The following is a 21,141-nucleotide window of genomic DNA, read 5'->3' as shown; positions in this document are numbered from 1 at the left end:
TGCATTGTAATTGCAATCTTAACAATTCGCATAAATAGAACAATGAACAATGAGATTTAATACATTTTATCTCAAATAATCCCGTGACAGATATTATTATTCCCACTTTACAGATGAGGCATCTGAAGCTCAGAGAGGTTAAGTCGCTTTCCCAAAGATACACAGCTAGTAAATGGAGCAGGAAGCTTCAGAGCAGTGAGCCAGGTGAGGCTTGCACTTACACCATCTCAAGAATTATTTAGGCCCCAGGGTCTGGAATCTCTCCTAGTCTCCCCCCTCACCAACTCCCATCTCTTTCTACCCCATTACCCTGCCTTCTTTTCTCCAGAGCACTTCTCACTGCCTGACTTTAATTACTCATATATTCCTTTGTTACAATCTCTCTCCCGCTAGTAAGTAAGCTCCGGAGGGCAGGACTCTCTCCCTTGTGTTCACTGCCACGTGCCCAGTGCCTAGCCGAGTGTCCAGCACACAAATGTCCCACTGAGCAGCAATTCGTGCCTGGCTGAGGGACTGCACTGGGGGGCCTGATGGGGGATGGGGAGTGGAGGTATTCCTGGTGACATGGCTGACTCCTCCATGTCCTCCTTTGCAAAGGTTCAATAAACAAATGTGAGGCTGGTTACAAATTATTTCTGCCATCTTTCATACAATGGAGTTAACAGCTGGCTGAGCTACAATATATCAATTGTATAAATTTCGAGGGCATTTTCATGTTTCAATCTCCTTATGTATTTCTAGTTGACCAAATGTGTTCAAATTGCCATTAACTGCAATCCCATCACCTGGCTCACTGGGCAGGAAGGCAGTGGCTTTCTCCTCAAGGGCCATGGAAGGGAGAGGGGAGAGGTCTGGCACTGCCAAGGCATAGAGAAGAGGCTGCTGTTAAAAGTCAAGCAGCTGCTTTAATCTGTAGATCTCATTCTTCATTTTTCTCCGGGGCCTCTGACCACCTTCCATCCAAATCTGTATCCGCTCAGATTCTTCTCTCTTGAGACCTTAAAGCCATTTCCTGCCACATTTCCACCCCAACCAATGGCTGATAGAGCCCCTCCTTAAATACAATCCCACTTCAAATTCAAAACCACGTAATAGGCATGGGGAAGGAGAGATGTTGAGACACTGGGGGCTCTGTTTGGAAAAGTTGTAATCCAGTGGGAGTAGGGGAAAAGAGGGGCATTAAGAGCATTTTAGAGCTGGAATAAAAATTTGTTCATCTCTCTATTCCTAGTGCCTGGCACAGAGGCTGGCATATAGTTGGGACTAAACAATGTTTCTTGAATAAACAAAGGGATGGATATAATATAAAGACCATGCATGTGCTTGGAACCAGAGAACTGGCTTCAAATCCCTTTGTGATCTTGAGCCAATCACCTAACCACTCTGAGTGGTGGTTTCCTCATCTTTAATGAGCAGAGCATTCAGAGCGGGAAGGTGTCACATGGCCCCCTCCCCCCATTTTCCAGAAGGAGAGAAAATCTTGTAACTGTCAGTAACATGCTAGAACTGTCAAAAGTACATAAAGGAGCTACAGTAATTGTGAAACAGAAGTCACAGTTCTATTTATTTTGCAATAATGTAAACTTCACAATTTTTAACTTCCAGATTAAAACAAAACAAAACAAAAACCCTTCCACTGCTATATCTAAGAAATCTGTAAACCTCAAACATTGTAGCCACCAGCCCCCCCCGCCCCGCCAAGGTCTATGAGATAGACAATGCTAGTGGGGTATTCATGACCGTCAGCCCAACCAGGGGTGGATGCTCCCTTTCTTGCAAACAAGGAGGGGGCATTCAAGGAAGTTCCGCTCACAGTTGCTCAGGGGAAAGTTTCCTGGAGCATGTGGAGTGAGCCCAGGGAAACATAGGATTCACCTACATGGAGATGGGGTAGGTGAGCTGATATCCCTTGGTGCTGGGCTGATGAGAACTAGGGATAGCTGTTGGATTCTGTCCTCTCTCAGCCTCAGCCCAGACTGGCTTTGAGAATAATGACCAAATCAATTTATTGAGCAGATACTACATGCCAGGCACCATGCTAATTACCTACGTGCAGAATCTCCTGTAATCTTTATGACTTTCCCACAAAATAGATATTATTGTATTCTGAGATGACTCCCAATGATCCCCATCTCCTGATGTTCACAAAATAATACCTCGTGTAATAATCCCTTCGCCTTGAGTGTGGGCTGGACCTGGTGACTTGCTTCTCATGAATAATAATAGAATAGGGCAAAGGTGATGGCATGTCACTTCTGAGACTAGGTTATAAAAGGCTGTGACTTCATCTGCCCTCTCTCTCTCTGGCTCTTCATGATGAAGCAAGCTGGAAAGGCCCAAGTGGCAAGAAATTGAGGGCAGCCTCCAGCCAACCACCAGTGATTAACTGAGACCCTCAGTCTGACAGTCCTTAAGGAACTGAACCCTGCCAACAACCCATGCATGCATTAGGAAGTGGACCCTTCCCCAGCACAGGCTTCAGATGAAACCACAGCCCAGTGACACCTTGACTGCAAGACACGCTGAGCGGAGGACTCAGCTAAGCCACACCTGGCTTCCTCATCCACAAAAACTGCAAGATAATAAATGTAAATGGTTTTCAGCTGCTAAATTGGGGGGCGGTTATTATGTAACAGTAGGCAACTAATAACATTATTATTCCCATTGTATAGATGAGGAAACCAATGCTCAGAGAAATCACCAAGCTTGCCTGGACCACATACGAGTAAGTGGAGGAGCCCAGATTAGAACCAAAGTTTATCTGACCTTGATGTCTACATTCTTGCCCACGTTGCACTCCTGTCTCCTCTCTGGGGCCTGACACTCCAAAGCTTATTGGCCTTCCCATCACATGTTATGAGGCTCTACCATCAGCCCCTTTATGTCCCTGTCCATGGCTCTCCTGTTCAGGGATTTAGCTTTATATGGTTTTGAGGTTTCAGTCACTTCTTGGTGAGAGTCAGTTGAGGAACATTGATCCCATGACCTCTGGTGCCACCTTGGATGTGCACGCTGACCCCATCCCCTGACTGGAGAAGATGATGGTGTGCAAGACAGTGGCAAAGAAAGAGGGGAGGGAGGGAAGTGATGGCAAGGAGGTGGGAGAGCCAATGGTCATGTCCTTTGTAAAGCATCCCTGTCACTTTCCTCAACACCCCCAACCCTCATTCCTGAACATTCCCTTGTAGTCACTCCACCCACCTTCCGGTTCTAGGTAGTTTTGCCATAAGCATCTTTGCTGTACATATTTTTGCTCTGTTTTTACCGCAAAACTAATCGGCCCTATGGCAATTTTGCCATCACAGATAAAACCACAAAAAAAAAAAAAAAAAAAAAGAGGGACATTCCTTAAAAAGGACATAATGAAACATGAACAGTGAAGAACAAAATTTGTAAGACTTTATTGCAGGGGCCCCTGTGTGGCTCAGTCAGTTAAGTGTCCAACTCTTAATTTAGGCTCAGGTCATGATCTCAGGGTCTGAGATCGAGCCCAGCCTTGGGGCTCTGTCCTCAGTGCAGAGTTTGCTTAAGGCAATCTCTCTCTCTCTCTTCCCCTCTGCCCCCTCCAACTACTCTCACTCCCTCTCACTCTCTCCCACTTTCTAAAATAAATAAATAAATAAATAAATAAATAAATAAATAAATAGTTTAAAAAAGACTTTATGGCAAAATACAAAGTATTTGAATACATTTAAAATACGTATAGATTCATGGCAATGCTGTGCAAATAACTGATTTTATTTAGTGGATCGTACCTATGCACTTGTCTTCAGAGTCTTTCGGCCATAGTATTACACATTTTTCTTTGCTTGTGGATTCCACTTCTTGTTCAGCATCGCACTTCTTCAATTTTCACTGAAATTTCTTCCTTCAGAAGTATCTGTTTCCAAAAACTAGGATGCATGTTCGTAAATGAACTTTGTATTGTGATGTGAAATCCTTCTCCACTGTTGCTCGTTCTTGGCATTTTGTCACATGTCCCTTGATGGTCGTTCCAAAGTCCTCTGGGAAATGTGAGTTCAAACTGCATCACAGTCCAGACCATTATGAGGGCTAAGATTTATATAATATAAAAATGGGAGGATTGTGTCAGTGGAGAAATGAAAACAAACTGCCAACCAGTCGATGAAACAAACTGTCAAACCTAACCATCAACCAGTTTTTTTTTTGCATTTTTATTTATTTTTTTTATTCTTATGTTAATCCCCATACATTACATCATTACTTTTAGATGAAGTGTTCCATGATTCATTGTTTGTGCATAACACCCAGTGCTCCATGCAGAATGTGCCCTCCTCAATACCCACCACCAGGCTAACCCATCCTCCCACCCCCCTCCCCTCCAGAACTCTGTTTGTTTTTCAGAGTCCATCATCTCTCATGGTTCGTCTACCCCTCCGATTTCCCCCGCTTCATTCTTCCCCTCCCGCTATCTTCTTCTGCTGCTTTTTTTTTTTTTCTTAACATATATTGCATTATTTTCAACCAGTTATTTTTTATGCTTTAGGGCAAAATTGCCTCACCCTGAATTAGTTATGGGGTGAAAATGCTAGCAGTGAAGACGCTTAAAGCAAAAATACTGGACACGCCTCCTTCTTGACCCCACCCTCAGCAGCAGTTTCTCAAGGACCCCCAAAGCCATCTCAGCCCGCAAGGCTACCTCACCCACACCAGATTGCTGACGGTCTGAGTAGGCCAGCACCACATTTGCCCTGCTCACGGCTCTCCCCCAGAGCAGATGGACGCACTGACCTCCCCAGTGCATCCAGAACCCAGGGAGCCGCGCTCAAGCCAGATTTGGTTCCAATCCCTGCCCTACCTTTCATGCTCTGTGTGACCCCAAGTGCTCTTCAGCCTCAGTTTGCTCATCTGCAAAGTGGAAATAATAACAACAATAATAAAGTTCTTAATCTAGCACCTGGCATGTGTTCAACACTTAACAAGTGTATTAACATTATTATAATTATTATTTCCTTATTTGCAAAATTGGGAGAATTCTGTATTTCATAGAACTATTCATTCATGTAAAACATGCCACTGTTGCATAGACCGCTGAGAAGGAAAAATGCTCCCCAATATAACCTCACCGACCAAAACACCTTTCCCACCTCTAAGACTGTATCTTAGAATCAATGAACCACAGAACGAGTGTGCACCTCACAGAGCTGGTGTGGGATTGAATGGGGTAATCCCATGGTGCTCAATAAATGTTTACGGACTGGATGGAGGTTGGACTCCCGTCCAGTGTTCTTGCCACTCTGCAGCCACGGCCCACTCTGCTCACGTTGAGGCACCCACAGGGCAGCAGGACAGACCGGTGGAGAGGCGGCTTCCATGAGCCCACTCACCGCATATCGCTCGGCTCCAAGACCTCCACCCTGGCAGAGCCGTCCTTCCTGCCGCCCAGGGAGACGGCCCCAACCACCCTGAGAGGTCTCCTCTTCTGCAGCTGTCCCTCAAGACAATGTCCATGCTCAGATGTGATGAGCTTGTCCCCCCCAGAACGAAGTCCCCTAGACCTCTCGGCTGCCCACCTGACCTCCTCCCAAGCCCAAGAAAGTTCAGCAACTTATCTCTCCCTGTCAGGTGCAGCCAGTGTCTGCTGGGGCTCCACGCAGGGAAAGGGGGCATCAGCCAGAGGCCTCTCCCTAAAGGCCACCTGAGGCTAGGATTGCATAGGGCCCTCTTGATGCCTCCTCACAAAATCCTTCCCAGGATCTGCCTTCTGTCCCTTCAGCAGCAGGAGCCCAGACTGTAGGCCTTGCAAGCCTAGTAAATAAAAGCATCTGGATCATCCTCCCCGTAGGCCCTCAGTCAGGTTCAAAGTGGGGGGAGTGCCTGGGGGAGGGCACAGATACATGGCAGCCCAGCCTCCAGTTTATAACCCTGTAATCCTTGGGCAGGACAGGCATTCACAAAACTCAGTAACTTGTCCAGTTTTCAGAAATATGAGTTCAGGCTTCTCTGCATCCATGTCTCTCTCCCAAGCACCTCTGTCTAGGAGTGTCTGTCCCTCCCCTGCCACCTCCTGCCATGATGGCCAGGACGGAGATCACCTCTCGCAGGGCCACTGAGGCAGAGTGAGCACAGGCACCCCCACCCCCAGCGCAGAGATTCTGGCTCACCTAGGACCAGCTCACAGCAGCTGCTTGGAAATAACAGTCCCCCCCCCCTCAGTTATGATGAGCTCCTTATCTCTCTGTGCAAATTAGGAGCACTTCATGGTAATCCAGCCCCGCTCCCTGCCTCAGCAGACTCTCCGAAATAAAAAAGCTGGAACTGAGTCATCAAACGTTGAAGCTCCCCCACAGCCCCATCCCCACCAGCAGTCATGCCTAGGAGGAGAGAGTGTTGCTGCATAACTTTGCCAGCCTGAGTCCTTCGCCAGGATCCAGGTGTCCGAGAGTCCGTGGTCAGCTTCCCCACGGGTCATATGGGGGCCCGCCCCTGTGAGCCTGGCTCACACCCTACCGAATGCCCCAATAATAACATCCACCATTTATGGAGACCTCAGGACCAGCCAAGCCAGGCACTGGGCCAAGTGCTCTCCATGGGTAAGTAACCTCATCTAAGACTTAGGACAGCCCTGTGAGGTGGGGGTTTCAGTCCCATTTTTCAGATGAAGGGCAGTGGGGTATGGTGCTTTGGCCAAGGTTGCAGGCTGGCAAGGGTGGGAGTGAACTACAGCTCCTCCACCATCTGAACCCCCTGCTAACTGTGCCCCGCCCACCGCCACACACCCCTGGGGATAGTCGGGGCTCCGTGTCAATGCAACTGTACATACACACTCCCAGAATACGCCCACTCACATCCTCACGTGTCCAGGACACGAAGTTAGATTTTTTTTTTCCCCTCTAATGGACCCAAAAGGAATGTGAGATGGGCTGCAAACCAGTCGCCCAGGCTACAAAGTGGAAAATCAATTTGTAATGGAGGGAGCCGTGATCTCCCAGAGGGGCCTGGGATGGCCGGCCAGCTGAGCAAGCCAGGCACCTGCCACCAACGCAGAGGAGCACCCCACAGGCATGCTCAGGAGGCAGGACCCGCGCGGCCCTGCATTGTTTCCAGACTGCTGTTGCCAACAGGTACCCGCTTCCGCGTGCTGCTTCCCAGTGGTGGTTCCCTTGCAGACACTGAATTCCAAATGCAGCAAAAAATAAATATTTTAAGGCTCTGTGGCCTGAGTCACCGGAGTTTGGTGGCAGCTAAGTCTCGGCAGCTGGCCCTGCCCACGGGCCTGCTTAGCGTGCAATTAAGATGCAAAATAACATCCCTCAGAAGCTCCCCTCTGGGCCTCTTTGCTTCTCCCTTCAAGGCCCCGGTGGATTAAGAAGACTCAGGAACAGTGGGGAGGTGCTTCTCCCACCAACCTTATTGGAACAAGTCTCTGGCTGGGTTTATGGCCTTGGCTCAGAGCCCTGCCTAGGGTTGGCTGCCGACCTCTTCCTGGCTCCCTGCGAACCTCTCCCACACCACAGCACACTCAGGTCTGAAACTTTAGAACCCTTAATTGATGCCCCATTGGCCTTAGTTTAGAATCCAACCAGGGACAATGACCTCCAAACCAGACAACTTGACTGGCCCCTCCTGAATCTGATCTCCTCTCCCTTCACTCGCCCTCTCCAACCACACAGGCCTTCTTTCAATTCCCCAAAACAAGCCAAACCTTTTCCTGCCTCAGGGCCTTTGCACTTGCTGTTCTTCTTTCTCCTGATCTGTATATGTCTGGTTCCTATTCAACCTTAAATATCACCTCTTCCAAGAAAGCTTCTTAGACCACCCCATGTAGCAAGAAGCACCCACGAGGTCACAGGCATGGCACCATGCACTTTATAACAACCTAAGGGTCAGCAAACTGAGGCATGGAGCTCATCAAGAGCCACGCAGAGAGGGTGAGGGTTTGAACACAGGTATTCTAGCTTCAGAGTCTGGGTCCTTAACCAGTGCGCTACACTGTCTCTGACTGAAGTGGCTTCCTTCCCCCGTCTCCCTCCTTGGCTTCTCCCCTTCTATCTTTATCCAGTTGTCTTGTCTGTCACCCCAATTGAACGTCATTAGCTCCCGAATATGGAAGCTTCTCCTATCTTATTCTCTCTTGTTTCCCCAGTGCTCACAGCAGTACCTGGCCAGGGTAGGTGCTCAACACATACTTACGGGATGAATGAATGAATGGATGGATGAATGAAGTGTTCTAATTCATCCCAGCTCCTCCTGCCCCTTTTTCTGTAGAACTTTGAAGCAGGCATACAACACATTCAAGTCACGCCTTGCCCCCTGCATGGCACATGGTAGGTCTTCGAGGCCCCAGGGGACCAAAGTGGTCCCTTGGGAAAAGATGGGTTAGCATTTGTATCAGGCTCCCTAATTTAGACCTTCCCCTACTATAGCTGGTTCCAGAAATACAAGAGAGACAAAGAAGCAGGGGTGAGTTTGTGGTTTCTGAACCATGATGGGGTGGAGGGAAACAGGCAGGACAAAAACACAGAGGGGACGCCAAACCTGCCGGAGAGAATACAGCAGTGGGCCAGCCAGCAAGGCAACTGCCCAGATCTCTGAGTCAGTAAATGGTCAGGAGGGAGGAAGGAGGAGACCCCACTTACTGACTACAAACCACATTCCTCAGGACTGCTGTGTAACAGAACCGTCACTCACCAGGACAGTTATATGATAGGAGCTCATGTGAGGGCAAAACTCTGGGGTCCTGCGGTGACCACAAGGTAAATACGGGCCAGCAGAATGAGGCAGCTGTTGAAGAAATTTAGTTAACTTTTAGGCTATGTCAATAGGAGTATGATTTATAGATTAAGGGAGGTGATTGCCTCCCTGCACCTGCTCTGGCCAGACCTCTGTAGAGTGTTGCATGCAGTTCTCATCACACATTAGGAGGACCTTACCAACTTCTGAATGTGCAAAGGAAATAGCCCCGGGCACACTGAAGGAACCACGGCTGCCCAGCTAGGAGGAGAGTAGTCCAGAAGCCCTTGACTTTTGTTTGTCATCCCTGAAGGCTACCTGGAGATGGAGCTCAACCTGGTGGGGGAAGGAGAATTTGAGTTCCAGGATCTAGATGGTAAGGAAATCTTGCCCTCCGGGTAGTGACATTCCTGTCCCTAGCAGTGAGCACGCCAAGACTGGAGGCCTTTTGGGGGAGGTGGCAGAGGGAATGCTGGATTGCAAAGGGTCAGCCTGGAGGAATGAGCTTTGCAGCACAGAGTGTGTCCGCGGGATCATATCACCCAGGAGCTGGTTAGAGATGGAGAATCTCAGCCCCCAGACCTGCAAAATCAGAATCTACCTTTTTTTTTTTTTAAGATTTTATGTATTTATTTGAGAGAGAGAGAGAGAGAGAAACAGCATGAGAGGGGATAGGGTCAGAGGGAGAAGCAGGCTCCCCGCTGAGCCAGGAGCCCGATGTGGGACTCGATCCTGGGACTCCAGGATCATGACCTGAGCCGAAGGCAGTCGCTTAGCCAACTGAGCCACCCAGGCACCCCAGAATCTACCTTTTAACAAGAGCTTCAGTGAGAAGCAGTGAGATTCAGGGCTGGGAGGAGGAGTCAAGGCCTGTTGAAAGCGAAATGACTCCATCACATGTGTGGAGGGCGCGGGTGGAGCACCTACCTGTTGGCAACGCAGACAGCCCCTGTGGAGGGGTTTCCGTTCTGGGGGAGGCAGCAGCGTAAGGAGGCTCGGTGCGGAGATAGGGCCCGTGCTGGGTCGGGTGTTCAGTTCTGGGGGAGGCGTGAGATGGGGAGAGCTACCAGGAAAGGCTTTAAAATAATGGGCGACCTAGGTCAAGGTCACAGAGCAAGGACAAAGCAGGAACAGAACTCCAGGTGCCTGGCTCCCCACTCACCTGGTTGTGCTGTGCTGTATGTGTGTGTGTGTGTGTGTGACAGAGAGAGAGAGAGAGAGAGAGAGAGAGAGAGATTGAAAGAAAGCTATGTGTGTATAAAAGACTATAGTGAGTACACGGTGTGGCCCTCCCGTGAGGGCCAGTGGGCATGAGCGTGTGAGTCTGTGTGATTGGGTACATCTTTGGGTTGTGACATCTGTGCTCCTGTATCTGCGTGTGGGTTGAGTGTAAATGGGTGGGGCGGGGGCGGCTACGTGTCTGCAAGTGCGTCTGCACGTGGGAGCGTTTCCCGGGGCGGAGGTCCAGCCGTCCGAACAGCACCCCACCATGCATGGCCCTGTGGCCAGATGCGACAGACCGTGCAGCCCTGGGCTGACTGGCTGACCCTAGGGAAGCAGGGTCCTCTGGGGCTATCAGGTGCCCCTGGGCTGGCAGCCAGGACACCTGGGTCCCTCTTCCTGACTCACTGCGTCTGCCAATTCATAGGACATCTCTGTTCCCTGCTTTCCACTCCTAAGTGAAAGTGGCAGGAGATGGGACAAGGGCAGGAGCCACTGTGGCTGTCCCTTCCATCCCCACCCACCCCATTAGCCCTGCCACTGGGGAGGGCTCTCGAGCAAAACTGCCCAGTTCCCTGGCCTCCCTGCTTGTGCAGGACAGCCCTGAGTGTCCCTGCCCTTCTGCCTCTAGTTCACAGTCCTGACCCAGCCCAGTCCTCGCGTGCCTGGCCTCTGACTCAGTTTCTCCTAAATATCCCCTCTCCCGTCCCTCACCTCAACCCACACTAGCCATCCAGCCTCGGACTTGAGACAAGAGCTCCCCCATGCCTCTCAGATGAGCTTTACCAGGAAGGCCCCTCCACCCAAACAGATGCCCTGTGCTGGGCTTTCAGCCAACCTCTGGGACAGGGGAGGTGAACAAGGAGGCATGGGGACAGCACGTCTTTCTCTCTCTAGGATACAGACTCTGGATCCCGGGAGGTCAGCTCTACTTCTTACCTTGGGCAAGGCACTCACCCTCTCCAAGCGTCAGTTCCCTCATCTGAAAAATGGGTACATGAACCAACTTCCAGTGACATGCCATGACACTGTGTCAGTGGGTCAGCAGGGTCTTCCCTGACGCCACCAGAGGAGAGCATGAGCCTGAGGGTCAGGCTGGGTCAGGAGTGTGTAAGGTCACCCTGGAAATGCCCAGCGCTGCTGGGGAGTTGGCCCTTGTGGGGACGCCAAGGTTGCAAGGAGGAGCTGAGCAGGAGTCCAGAGATGGAGCCCATGGGTCTGGGATCCCAGAGCCCCAGCCCCAAGGAGATGCGAGGCAGGAGCCTCAGACCCCACCAGCTTCTTGTGTGGTAGAGTGTGGGGGCAGCACCTGGTGTTGAGGGGAAGAAGTGAGAGGGACGAGTTCAGGGGCAGAATCTAAATGCTTCTCACAGCCGAGGCCCTATCAGCCTTCCCTTCAGGTGTGGCCAGCTGCCCCAGGGGACAGCTCGCCGCCCAGAGCAGCCAGACCACAGAAATGTCACTAGGAAACATTGGGGTTGGTGGCAGGCAGGGACCACAGAGGGCGGAGGGCGAGCACAAAGCCAACTGGCCTCAACAGCCCAGAAGCCAGCCTTGCAGATATGCCACACCGTCAGCCTCCCCTTTATCCTTTTTCCACAGCACCCATCACGACTTGCTAGTAAGTATTGTATGAAGAGTAAAAGTGTTGACCCTGAAGCCAAACAGCCCAGGTTCAGAAGTCAGCTCTATTACCTCTTAGCTGTGCAACCTAGGGCAAGTTGCTTACCTTCCCAGTGCCTCTATTTTCCCATCTGTGGAATGGGGAGAACAGAGCAGCACCACAGGGCTGTGGAGAGGATCGAAGGAATTAATAAGAGTTCGGCTGATGTGAGCTATGATCACTCCTGCTGGTGACTAGCATCGCCCACCTCCCCCACCACACACACGTGCACGGACATGCGCCAGGGCATATGCGTGTGCACGCATGCACGTGCTCACGCCAGCAGCAGACAGCAAGCCCCACAAGAGCAGACGGTAAGCTGTTGGGTTCACCGAGGTCGTGCCTCATACACAGCACTTTGCCAGTAAACACTTGTTGGCTGAAAGACAAGTAAATATTTGAGTTCAGCAGCTTAGCGGGTTCAACTCTACTCTGCCCTTGTGCGCCTCGTGGAAGCTCTGACTCCTGACGGGTTGCAGCTCCCGCTCCCTCCTCCTCCCCCTCCTCTCCCTGCCTCCTTCTGCCTCCTTCTGCCTCTGCTGGGTCCTGCAGGGAAGCAAGGGTAAGCTTTCTTCTTCCTAGGTGTGTGACCTTGAGCAACATCTTTTCGTGTCCGTCTGAGCCCGTTTCTTCTGTACATGGAGGTCAACCACCCCTCACTAGCCAGCACGTAGGCTGGAACAAAACAGGCTGTGCAACTGTCCCCAGGGATGTGGCTCTTCCAAATGCCACCCCTACTGGATGTCACCTCTTTTTGACTCAGGTCTGACCACAGCCCCTCCCGAGGCCATTTCCCCACCCTTGAGCCTCTAAAGGTCAAGGCCACGATCCATGGCTTTCACACCAATTCCTGCCCCAACAGGCTGTCGCTTCCCTCTAAACTGAGCCTCCCAAGCATCCTTGAGGACCAAGATTGTGGCTCTTGCCTCCTGTCTCTTCCCAGACCCCTCATCCCTCTCTGGGCATCCAAGTGGCTGGTCTAAGAAGGCCCAGCTTCCCCAACTCCTCTGGGGCCCGTGGAGGGGTCCCGATCCCCACACACAGGCTGCAGCATGCTGCATGAGCACGGGTCGGGTACACTTCAGTGTATGCGCCGGGGAGCCCACTTGCACACTGGTCCGTGAGCACCAAGTAAGGACAAATGTTCACGCACACCCAAGTGTCTGTACACGCACACAGGCTTGCTAAATGCGCACTCGCACAAAGTGTGGACTGGAAAGGGTGCGCACTGCCCGAGAATGGGACTGAGTGACCTAGGGAAACCACATCAGAGAGTGTCCCAACCCCCCACCATACCTGTACCCCCAAGTTACACGCAGGAAAGGCAATATATGAGGGCTGCAAGGCTGGAGGTGAGCCAGGCAGCGTTGGATGGGAGGGACCATCAGCCCTTCTGGCCCCCGGGCCCAGCCACTGTGTTCTCAGAACCCAACCCCCACACCCCAAAGCAGCTGCCTCTCCTGCAGCGAGTGGAGCTGCTGCGGGCTGGATCCCTCCCAGCAACATGCTGTTGCCACCTAGAGTCGTCCCTGGGCATCTCCAGGCCCTGCTGGCTGCCAGCCCCACCCCCAGCTCCCTGCTGGATCCCACAGTTGGGGGGGATTGGGGAAGGGGATGGCTAGGAATGGAAGGAGCAATAAGACAGGGGGAAGTCTGGGGTGGACACTGTTAGGATGGGGCAGGAGAGCTAGGTTTCAGCCCTAGCTGGGTCAATAGCTCTTTATGTGCCCTCAGGTCTGTCCTATCTTCTTTGGGCCTCAGTTTCCCCATCTATAAAAGGACAAACATTCACATATGACTAGAGATACTCATGGGCATTTCTCTGGCTGGGGAGTCTCGGGGGCTAAGACCTCACAGGGAGTGGGGAGGCCTTCTAAGGAGTAAGAGGCCACCTGAGGCTAGGCCAAAATGGGCACTCCAGCTCATGCTGCCTCTGCCATCACAGCCGAGAAGCTGGTCCTGCCTTGGGTTCGAATCCCAGGTCTACCACTTTCTCACGGTGGGACTTTGAGCCAGGTACCCAATCTTCCTTCCTCTTTACAACGGATGCAGACAAAACACTTGGCATGGTCCCTTGGCCCCCGCGGGTCCACAGGGGATGCTGTGTCTAGCTACTATTGTCTGCCCAAGAGGGCCAGAGATGGCTTCACAATGGGACCAGATAATCCACATGTGCTTCTGCTGTGCTCCATTTTACCTGAATGGAATCTGCCAGAAGCTGAGTGAGGGGACAACTATTTCCCTGAATTGGAAGAATTTGGGTCACACGGTGGAAACCCTGGCAACCAGCTCCAAAAGGATGGGGGGTGGGAGGTGCCTGGCTGCCACATCCCATCTACTTCCATGGTGGTCTCCTAGACAACAGGATAAGAGCCCCTCCAGCCTGGGACCCTCCCCTCTCCCGGAGGCCAGCCTGATGCTTTCCCCCGCCCTGCCCCCCGCTGCCACCAAGGAAGGGGCAGCTCACGGGCAAGGACTTGACCCACTGCCCCAGTCTCTCTCTACACTTAGCTGTGCAGCTCACAAAGCTCCTCCCCACGCAGTCGAGGCCAGTAGAGGCTCTCTCGCCCTAGGTACTGGGACCCACAAGGCTACAGCTGCACCCGCAGCCCCTGGATCCTCACCACCGCCCTCCAGGATCTGCCACGGGCTCCCTGATTGCTAATTTAGACTTTCCTGCCATCCCACGCAGGGGAATCAGGGGAAATCAAATTACCTAGTTATTCACTCTTTTTGTACAGCTGATGGGCTGATTAGCTGTCAATCACAGCTCACATTAACATCTGACACTGTGTGCATAACAATTACCAGTCACATTAAGGAAACCTTTCCCTTTCTCTCTAAAGGGAGAGAGGGGAGGGGAGAGGCAGGAGAGAGGAGGAGGCAGAAGGAGGCACTGGAGAGAGAAGGAGGAAATTCAATCAGCATAATTAGCTCAATCAGAGGAGAGCATCACTTCACCAGCTGAGCAGAGCTACTGGCCCTGCCAAGGCCCCGGCTGACCAGCTGCTCCCGAAGCCTCTGCCCACCTTGCCCTCCAGCAAGCTCCCAGACTCTCCCTGCAGCCCCAGCTCCAGCCCCCGCCAGCTCCCCTTCCGTTCAGTCAACGGCTCGGCCCCGCCTCCAGCACTTCTTGCTCCAATCAGGTGGGCCCACTCCTGCTTACTTCTCTGGGATTGGCTCTGGCTGAAGAAGGGGGAATATAAAACTCCAAGGACGGGGCAGAGGTGGGAGTCGGGGTGGGTGTTTGGAAGGAAATAACCTGATAAGGTCATTGGAAAGAGCGGAGCTTCTCCGGGGCCCACGGACTGATGGGCGGGATGTGCGGAGGTGCCCACGCAGGCAGGCGTCTTGCCAGCTTTCTTTATCAGCAGAGGCAGATCTCAGGAAGGATGCCCTTCGCCTCCTCAGCACTGCTCTGACCCGAGGAGCAAGTCACGGACAGGCCAAGTGATGCACCCCATCAAGGATGACCCTCCGTGGAGGGAGGGCTATCACCCTGAGATGGGGGGGTGCTGTGGATGGAGTCAGGAAAGTCCAGGCAGAGGGAGGCCTAGATTGCTGCAGGGCTGTCCCCACAACCATGATGTCCCAGAGGGTGAGGATACAGCCGGTTCTCTGGACCTCCGGATTTCCTGACCCAGTGTATTCGTTTGTGCAGGCTGCCATAGCAAAAGACCACAGAGTGGGCGGCTTCACCAACAGAGATGTATTTATTTTGTTACAGTTCTGGAGGCTGGAAGTCCAAGATCAAGGTTTCGTCAGGTTGGGTTTCTCCTGCCCCACTTGACCCACTGCCGCAGTGGCTTGTACGTGGTTATCTTCTCTCTGGATCCTGTCATGGCCTGTACTGCATGGTGTGTCCCTATGTCTCATCTCTTCTTGTAAGGACACCAGTCAGATTGCCTGAGGAGCCACCCGCATGTCTCATTTTACCTGAATCGGCTCTTTAAAGGCCTTATGTCCAAATATAGTCACTTTCTAAGGTACTGGGGGTCAGCGTTTCAACAAATGAGTGGGGGTGGGGAGGCACGCAGAGGCAGGACTCAGCCCCTAACACCCAGAGAACTAATAGGGACATTGTTGTTGGTGTTGTTAACAGCCGATCCCTATAGCACTTACTTCATTCCAGATGCGGGTCTAGGTGCTTTCCATGGTCTCCTGAAATCCTCACAGAGCTGAACAGGTTCCATGGGGCAGGTATTGCTGTTGTCCCAACTCTACCGATAGGAAAGCTGAGGTAGAGGGAGGTCAAGTAACTGGCCAAGCTAGTAAATGGTAGGGCTGGGGTTCAAATTCAAGCAGCTGGCTCCAGAATCCACACTCTCAGCAACGATCTCATCTGCCTCTCTACGAGGTCCTCAGAGGCTCCCTGTCCACGTGGGCAGTCTTTCCCAGCTCCCAGGAGCAAGCTGTCCCCTGGCCCTGGGTCCAGCAGCCTCCATGGTAGGGCCAGCTCAGGCACCCTCAAGCCCAGGCCTGGTACCCACCCATCTTCAGCCCAGAGAGCCCAGACTCCACCACGCCGCACTCAGGAGGGGCTCCACATGGAGCGGCAGGGAGTATATCTGAACCTAACAGCCGCCAACACTCACTGAGCCCTTGATAAGGCGCCAGGCCCTGTGCTAAGCACCCTGCAGACACTGTGTCATTTAATTCCTTGTATCAACCGATGATCCAGAGACCAGTTTCTATGCCCATTCTCTCCCCTTCCCAGCAAGACCTCCCAGACTGATCTCAGTTAAGCACACCCAGGGTCACTTCTGAACCACTGTTTTCTTTTTAGGCATTGTAACTAATTTACTCACTCATTCAAAAAATCATTAGTCAGTGCCTAGGCAACAAACACTGTCCTGGGTGTCAAGGATGAGTGAGAAAAATAATAGAAAAGGATTCCTGTTTTGGGGAAGCCTGTAATCTAGTAGGTTCAGATGGAAAATGAACAGGTATGAAAATAAAGAAATATGATAATTACAAATAATAACAAATGTAATAAAGAAATAAAACCAGGCAATGGTTTGGGAATGACTGATGGGGTGCAGCCACTTTAGATGGAATGGGCAGGGGACCCTTCTCTGAGGAGGCAGCATGGGAACTGAGATCTGAATAAGAAGGATCCAGCAATGAAGAGGAAGAACAGCCAAGGCAGAGAAGACAGTGGGTGCAAAGGCCCTGAGGCACATTCAAGGGACAAAATGAAGACCAGCTTGGCTGGAGTGGAGAGAACAGGAAGACTGGCAGGAGCTAATAATGAGGTTCTGCCCCTGAGTCTACCTTCACATCATCATAAAGGATGAGACAACAGTTCCTCCTAGCATCTAATTCCAATCCTTCCAACTGCCTTGCTCTGTCTTCAGTGAAGCCCAAATTGAAATTTGAGAGAACTCATCCAAGTGCCCCTCTCTAACAAAGCACATCTCACCCCAAAAACAGGAGTCTCCCCTCTTCCCCCAGGCATGTCCAGGTGGCATTTAAAGGGTGGCAACAGTTGGGCTGGAGCTTCTATTAGCTCGAGAAAAATCTCCTTTCTGATGTTTTCAGCTGCCTCCCTCCATGGGCTGTCAGAGCGTGACAGGGAACATTTCTCGCCAAAGGTCCCTTCGTGTTACTGCCTAAACACACTCATAAATCCTGGCCTGAACCCAGAAGCAAAGCCTGTGTTAAAATAAGAAAGGCGGGGATACCCGTAGTGAGCCCTCCACCTCTCTCCATTCCATTCCCCTCTCCTTTCCTTCCCAGCTCCCAGAGGCAGAAAGTAGAAGAAACATTTTCAGGAGTCAGGATGCCTGAATATTTGTGTCTACATCCCCAACTACCAACGATGTCTCATGGGAGAGAAGATGTGTCAACAAACAAGTTCAGTGCATGCTGTAATGAATCAGTGACCTAGGAGCTGGGGAAGCTCGTGGTTAGATGGGGTAGGGAAACTCCATTCATGTATTCATTCAACAACTATTTATTGAACAGACACTTTATGCCGGGTGCTGTGCCAGGCACTTGGCTCACTTAGGGCCTGGTTAAGAAAACAGAAACCATTCTAGGCATTTCACACCATGGGAACTTCATGCAGAATACTGGTTATACAGGTAATGGAAGAGTTGAGAGGTCAAATTAGCACTATCCAAAAATTAGCAACAGCAGGAAACCACCAGCACCCCTAGGAATGGAAAGACAGTGAGAGGAGATGGTTTTCCTAGATCCTAGAAACCAGAGTTGCCCTGCAGGGAGCTAGACCCCCCGCCCCTGCCAGGAAGGCTGCCCAGCAGAATCTGGAACCACAGAGAGGTACACTGTCTGGCAGGAGATGTAGCTGCTGCCAGAGATCCTCTCCCAGGTAGAGAAAAGGTGAGAAATCCCCCTAGCTTCTCCCTTCTATCCTCCAGTCTCCTGCCAGTGCCTCTTATCTGCTAAACCCAACCAAAAGACAGCTCACCAGGAGCCTAAACACAGCCAGTAGGAGTCAGCCATCCCCTTCCCCTATGGTGGAGGAGAGAAGGAGGAGAGCAAGGGATGGATTTGAGGGCAAACAGTCAAATCAGTGGCACAGTCCTAACAACTTCACAGAGAGAGGACATAGGACATTTGATGTGGGTTTTAAAGCATGAATAGGAGCTCTCCAAGCAGGAAAGCGAGAAAGGGTGGAGGGAAAACCAAGTTTAAAGACAGAGAAGGTGGCTTATTCAGCTAACAGTAAAGTATTCTTCTCAGCTGCCAGGAAGGGTGTATGAGCTGAAACAATGAGAAACTGGGACCCATCCTATAGGGCCTTGAAGGCTGAGCTCTGGGGGTTGGAGTTTATCCTGTAGGCAGTGAGAACCCCATTGGCTCTCAGTCAGACAACTCATTAGTAAAGAAGAGACACCACAGGTTGGGATGAAGGGCAGTGAGGAGCCTTTGTAATGGTCCTAGAGAATGATGAAGTCTGAACTAGGGCTCTTTCCATGGAGACTGGGGTGGGGGGGGGGAAGAGTGGATTTAAGAGAATTTTAGGATGTAGAGCCAACAGGGTTTGGTGGTTGACTGGCTATGGAGAAGAGAAAGAGGGAGGAGAAACAAAATCTGGTATTTGTGGGTGTCTCCCTACCTTCTCCTTCCTCCCTCCTATGGGAGAGACCTCCACTTATCTCCTAATATCCAATATCTCTTCTTCCCATTGTATTAGAATCCCCAGTTTCTGGCTGGACAAAATGCCTCCCAGAATAAAGACTACATTTCCCAGCATCCCTTGCAGCTTGATACAGCCATGTGACTGAGTTCTAGCTAATGCTACATAAGTGGAAGTGTCATGTGGTCGCTCTGGGAGCCTTTTTCAAAGGCAGCTGGCATGGGTTCTTTGACTCCCTCTTCGTCTCCCTTCTTCACCCTGCTTCCTGCACGGTAAGTATGATGGGCGGAACTCTGGCCGCTATTTTAGACCAGGGAGCTAGAAAGAGCCTGGGTCCCTGAGGGCTTCCTGGCACCAGCCTTCTATTGCCTACATCAGACTTGCAGGTGAAAGAAAGAAATATCTACTTGTTGAGCCACTATTATTTTGAGTTTGTCACAACTAAACTTAATCATGACTGATACAACACCCCCCCATCTCTCTGGCAATGAGTTAAATATTTCATCTCAGTTCCTCCTCAACAATCCAATGGTATAGACAATATTAAGACACCCAACTTACAGGTGAAAAGACTGAGGCCGGGTGGGGTTAAGTCACTCGTCCAAGGTCGCACAATGAGCAGGTGGTGCCGGTGAGATCTGAACTCTGGAAGTTTGACTCCAAGTGCTCTGACTTCCTCTGAGGCACCTTCTTTTCCCTTCCCAGATGTTTTTCATCTTCCCTCCTGCTTCTTTCAGCCTGACACATGCTTCGAGCAATAATAATGGCCTCAATAATAAGGATAATAATAATAAGAGCACTGAGGTTTGTTCTTTCGTAGAACCGAACAACTTCCCATTATTTCTGCCAACAAATTAGTCTTAATTGCACTTTGGCATCATTAGGCGGCATTTGGGAAAACATAGAAGGTCCCCAAAATGTCAAGAATATAATTTGATCAACAAAACATCTGATAGAGAAAAAAATCAGTAGATGCTTATAAAAAAAAAAACCCCACTGGGCTGAATTTTATAATCTGTCCTTTTAACTCCTCTCTTTGTAAAAGACAAATTACACCTTGGTGACTTCTGGGCTCTGCCTCACTGAACAGTCCCTGAGCTGCCGGTGACACTTCCAGCTGAATTTGTTCCCTATTGTCAGCCAGAGGGGGGGGGGTTATTTCGCTGAGAGAAAAAAGGGTTATTTGGGTTATTTCCTTGCTTCCACTCTTGCCCCTCTACAGTCTAATCAGCAGAGAGCAGCCAGATGAGGCTTTAAAAACTTAAGTCAGATCATGTCACTCCTCAGCTCAGTCGTTAAGCGTCTGCCTTCCACTCGGGTCATGATCCCAGGGTCCTGGGATCGAGCCCCGCATTGGGCTCCCTGCTCAGCGGGGAGCCTGCTTCTCCCTCTCCCACTCCCCCTGCTTGTGTTCCCTCTCTCACTGTCTCTCTCTCTATCAAAAAAAAAAAAAATCTTAAAAAAAAAAAAACTACCTGTCACTTCCCCTTCTACGTAGAATTAAAAAACCCAAAAAACTGAGTCTTATTCGTGACCTACTAGACCCTGCATGGTCTGGTCCTTGCCCGTCTCTGGCCTCATTGCCAAATCTCTGTTCTTCATTTTTGGTGTTCCCGCATAAGCGCCCTGGATGCTCCTGCCTCGGGGCCTTTGCACTTGCTGCTCCCTCATCTGGGGATATCCATGTGACCCTCCACCTCACCTCATTCAGCTCTCTGCTAAGTTACCTCCTCAGAGAGGTCATCACTGCCCACTACAAAACAGCATCCCTTGTTGCTACTGGCCTTTGTGTTCTGCCTTTTTTCGTTGATCACTACCAGCCATCACAATATAAATGTATGTGTATATATTTTTTTTTATTGTCTTGTTCCCCAAGTCGAATGTAAACCCCATGAGGGCAAGGACTGTCTGGATTGTTCAATGCCTAGAACAATGCATTCACTCCATAAATATTTGTTGGAGGAAGGGAAGGGAAGGCAGGGAGGAAAGGAGGAAGGGAAAGAGGGAGGGAGGAGAAGGCTGGCCTGTGCCTGCAGAAGAAGCATCAGAGAGGAGAGGGAATAAATTGCTCTTGAGGACCAAAGTGAAATTCATAAGAGGGTTCAGAGTTAGATGTAGGAAGTATTTGGTGACAGTGAGAGATGGAAGTAAGGTCCTGGAGCTGGATGGGACAGGGTGGGGGTGGGAGGGAGGAGGAGATGTGCAGTTAGGAAGCGGGTTCCCAGAGCGAGGGTCAGAGGGAAGCAGGCCATCTAGCTTCCCCAGGCAGTGTGCGGAAGGCCAGACAGGGCTGCATTCCTCCCTCCCTCTCCCTGCCTCCCCGTGGGAGCAACTGAACAGAAGGGATCTGGGATTCAGGGAAGGGAGGGGGAAGAGGGTGAGGCAGTTCTTTTCTCTTAACCTCCCCGCTTAAGTTACAGAAGAAATCTCGAGTAGTGAATCATCCCTCTTTACAATC

The 21,141-nt window shown here is 51.0% G+C and overlaps 1 protein-coding gene across 4 annotated transcripts in view; it reads right to left on the bottom strand.

Moving 5' to 3' along the window:
- Positions 1-3,644: 3,644 nt before the first annotated feature.
- LOC118019677 overlaps positions 3,645-21,141 on the bottom strand; it is a 166,873-nt gene continuing 149,376 nt past the window's right edge. Inside the window, exons 5-6 of one of the 4 annotated variants that reach the window (XM_035019075.1) lie at positions 4,820-4,869; positions 3,645-4,053 (exon numbers count right to left, since the gene is read on the bottom strand). In XM_035019075.1, coding sequence (XP_034874966.1) covers positions 4,823-4,869 — 47 coding nt within the window. In that variant the 3' untranslated portion in view covers positions 3,645-4,053; positions 4,820-4,822. Of the gene's footprint in view, positions 4,054-4,819; positions 4,870-14,688; positions 15,799-21,141 lie in introns of those variants that run through there. The other 3 variants (XM_035019074.1, XM_035019069.1, XM_035019073.1) reach the window with 3 other exon arrangements.

Source organism: Mirounga leonina, unplaced genomic scaffold (genome assembly GCF_011800145.1).
Source record: "Mirounga leonina isolate KUSES-001 unplaced genomic scaffold, KU_Mleo_1.0 Mir_173, whole genome shotgun sequence".
Lineage (NCBI taxonomy): Eukaryota > Metazoa > Chordata > Mammalia > Carnivora > Phocidae > Mirounga > Mirounga leonina.
This window is presented reverse-complemented; position numbering and strand designations above follow the sequence as displayed.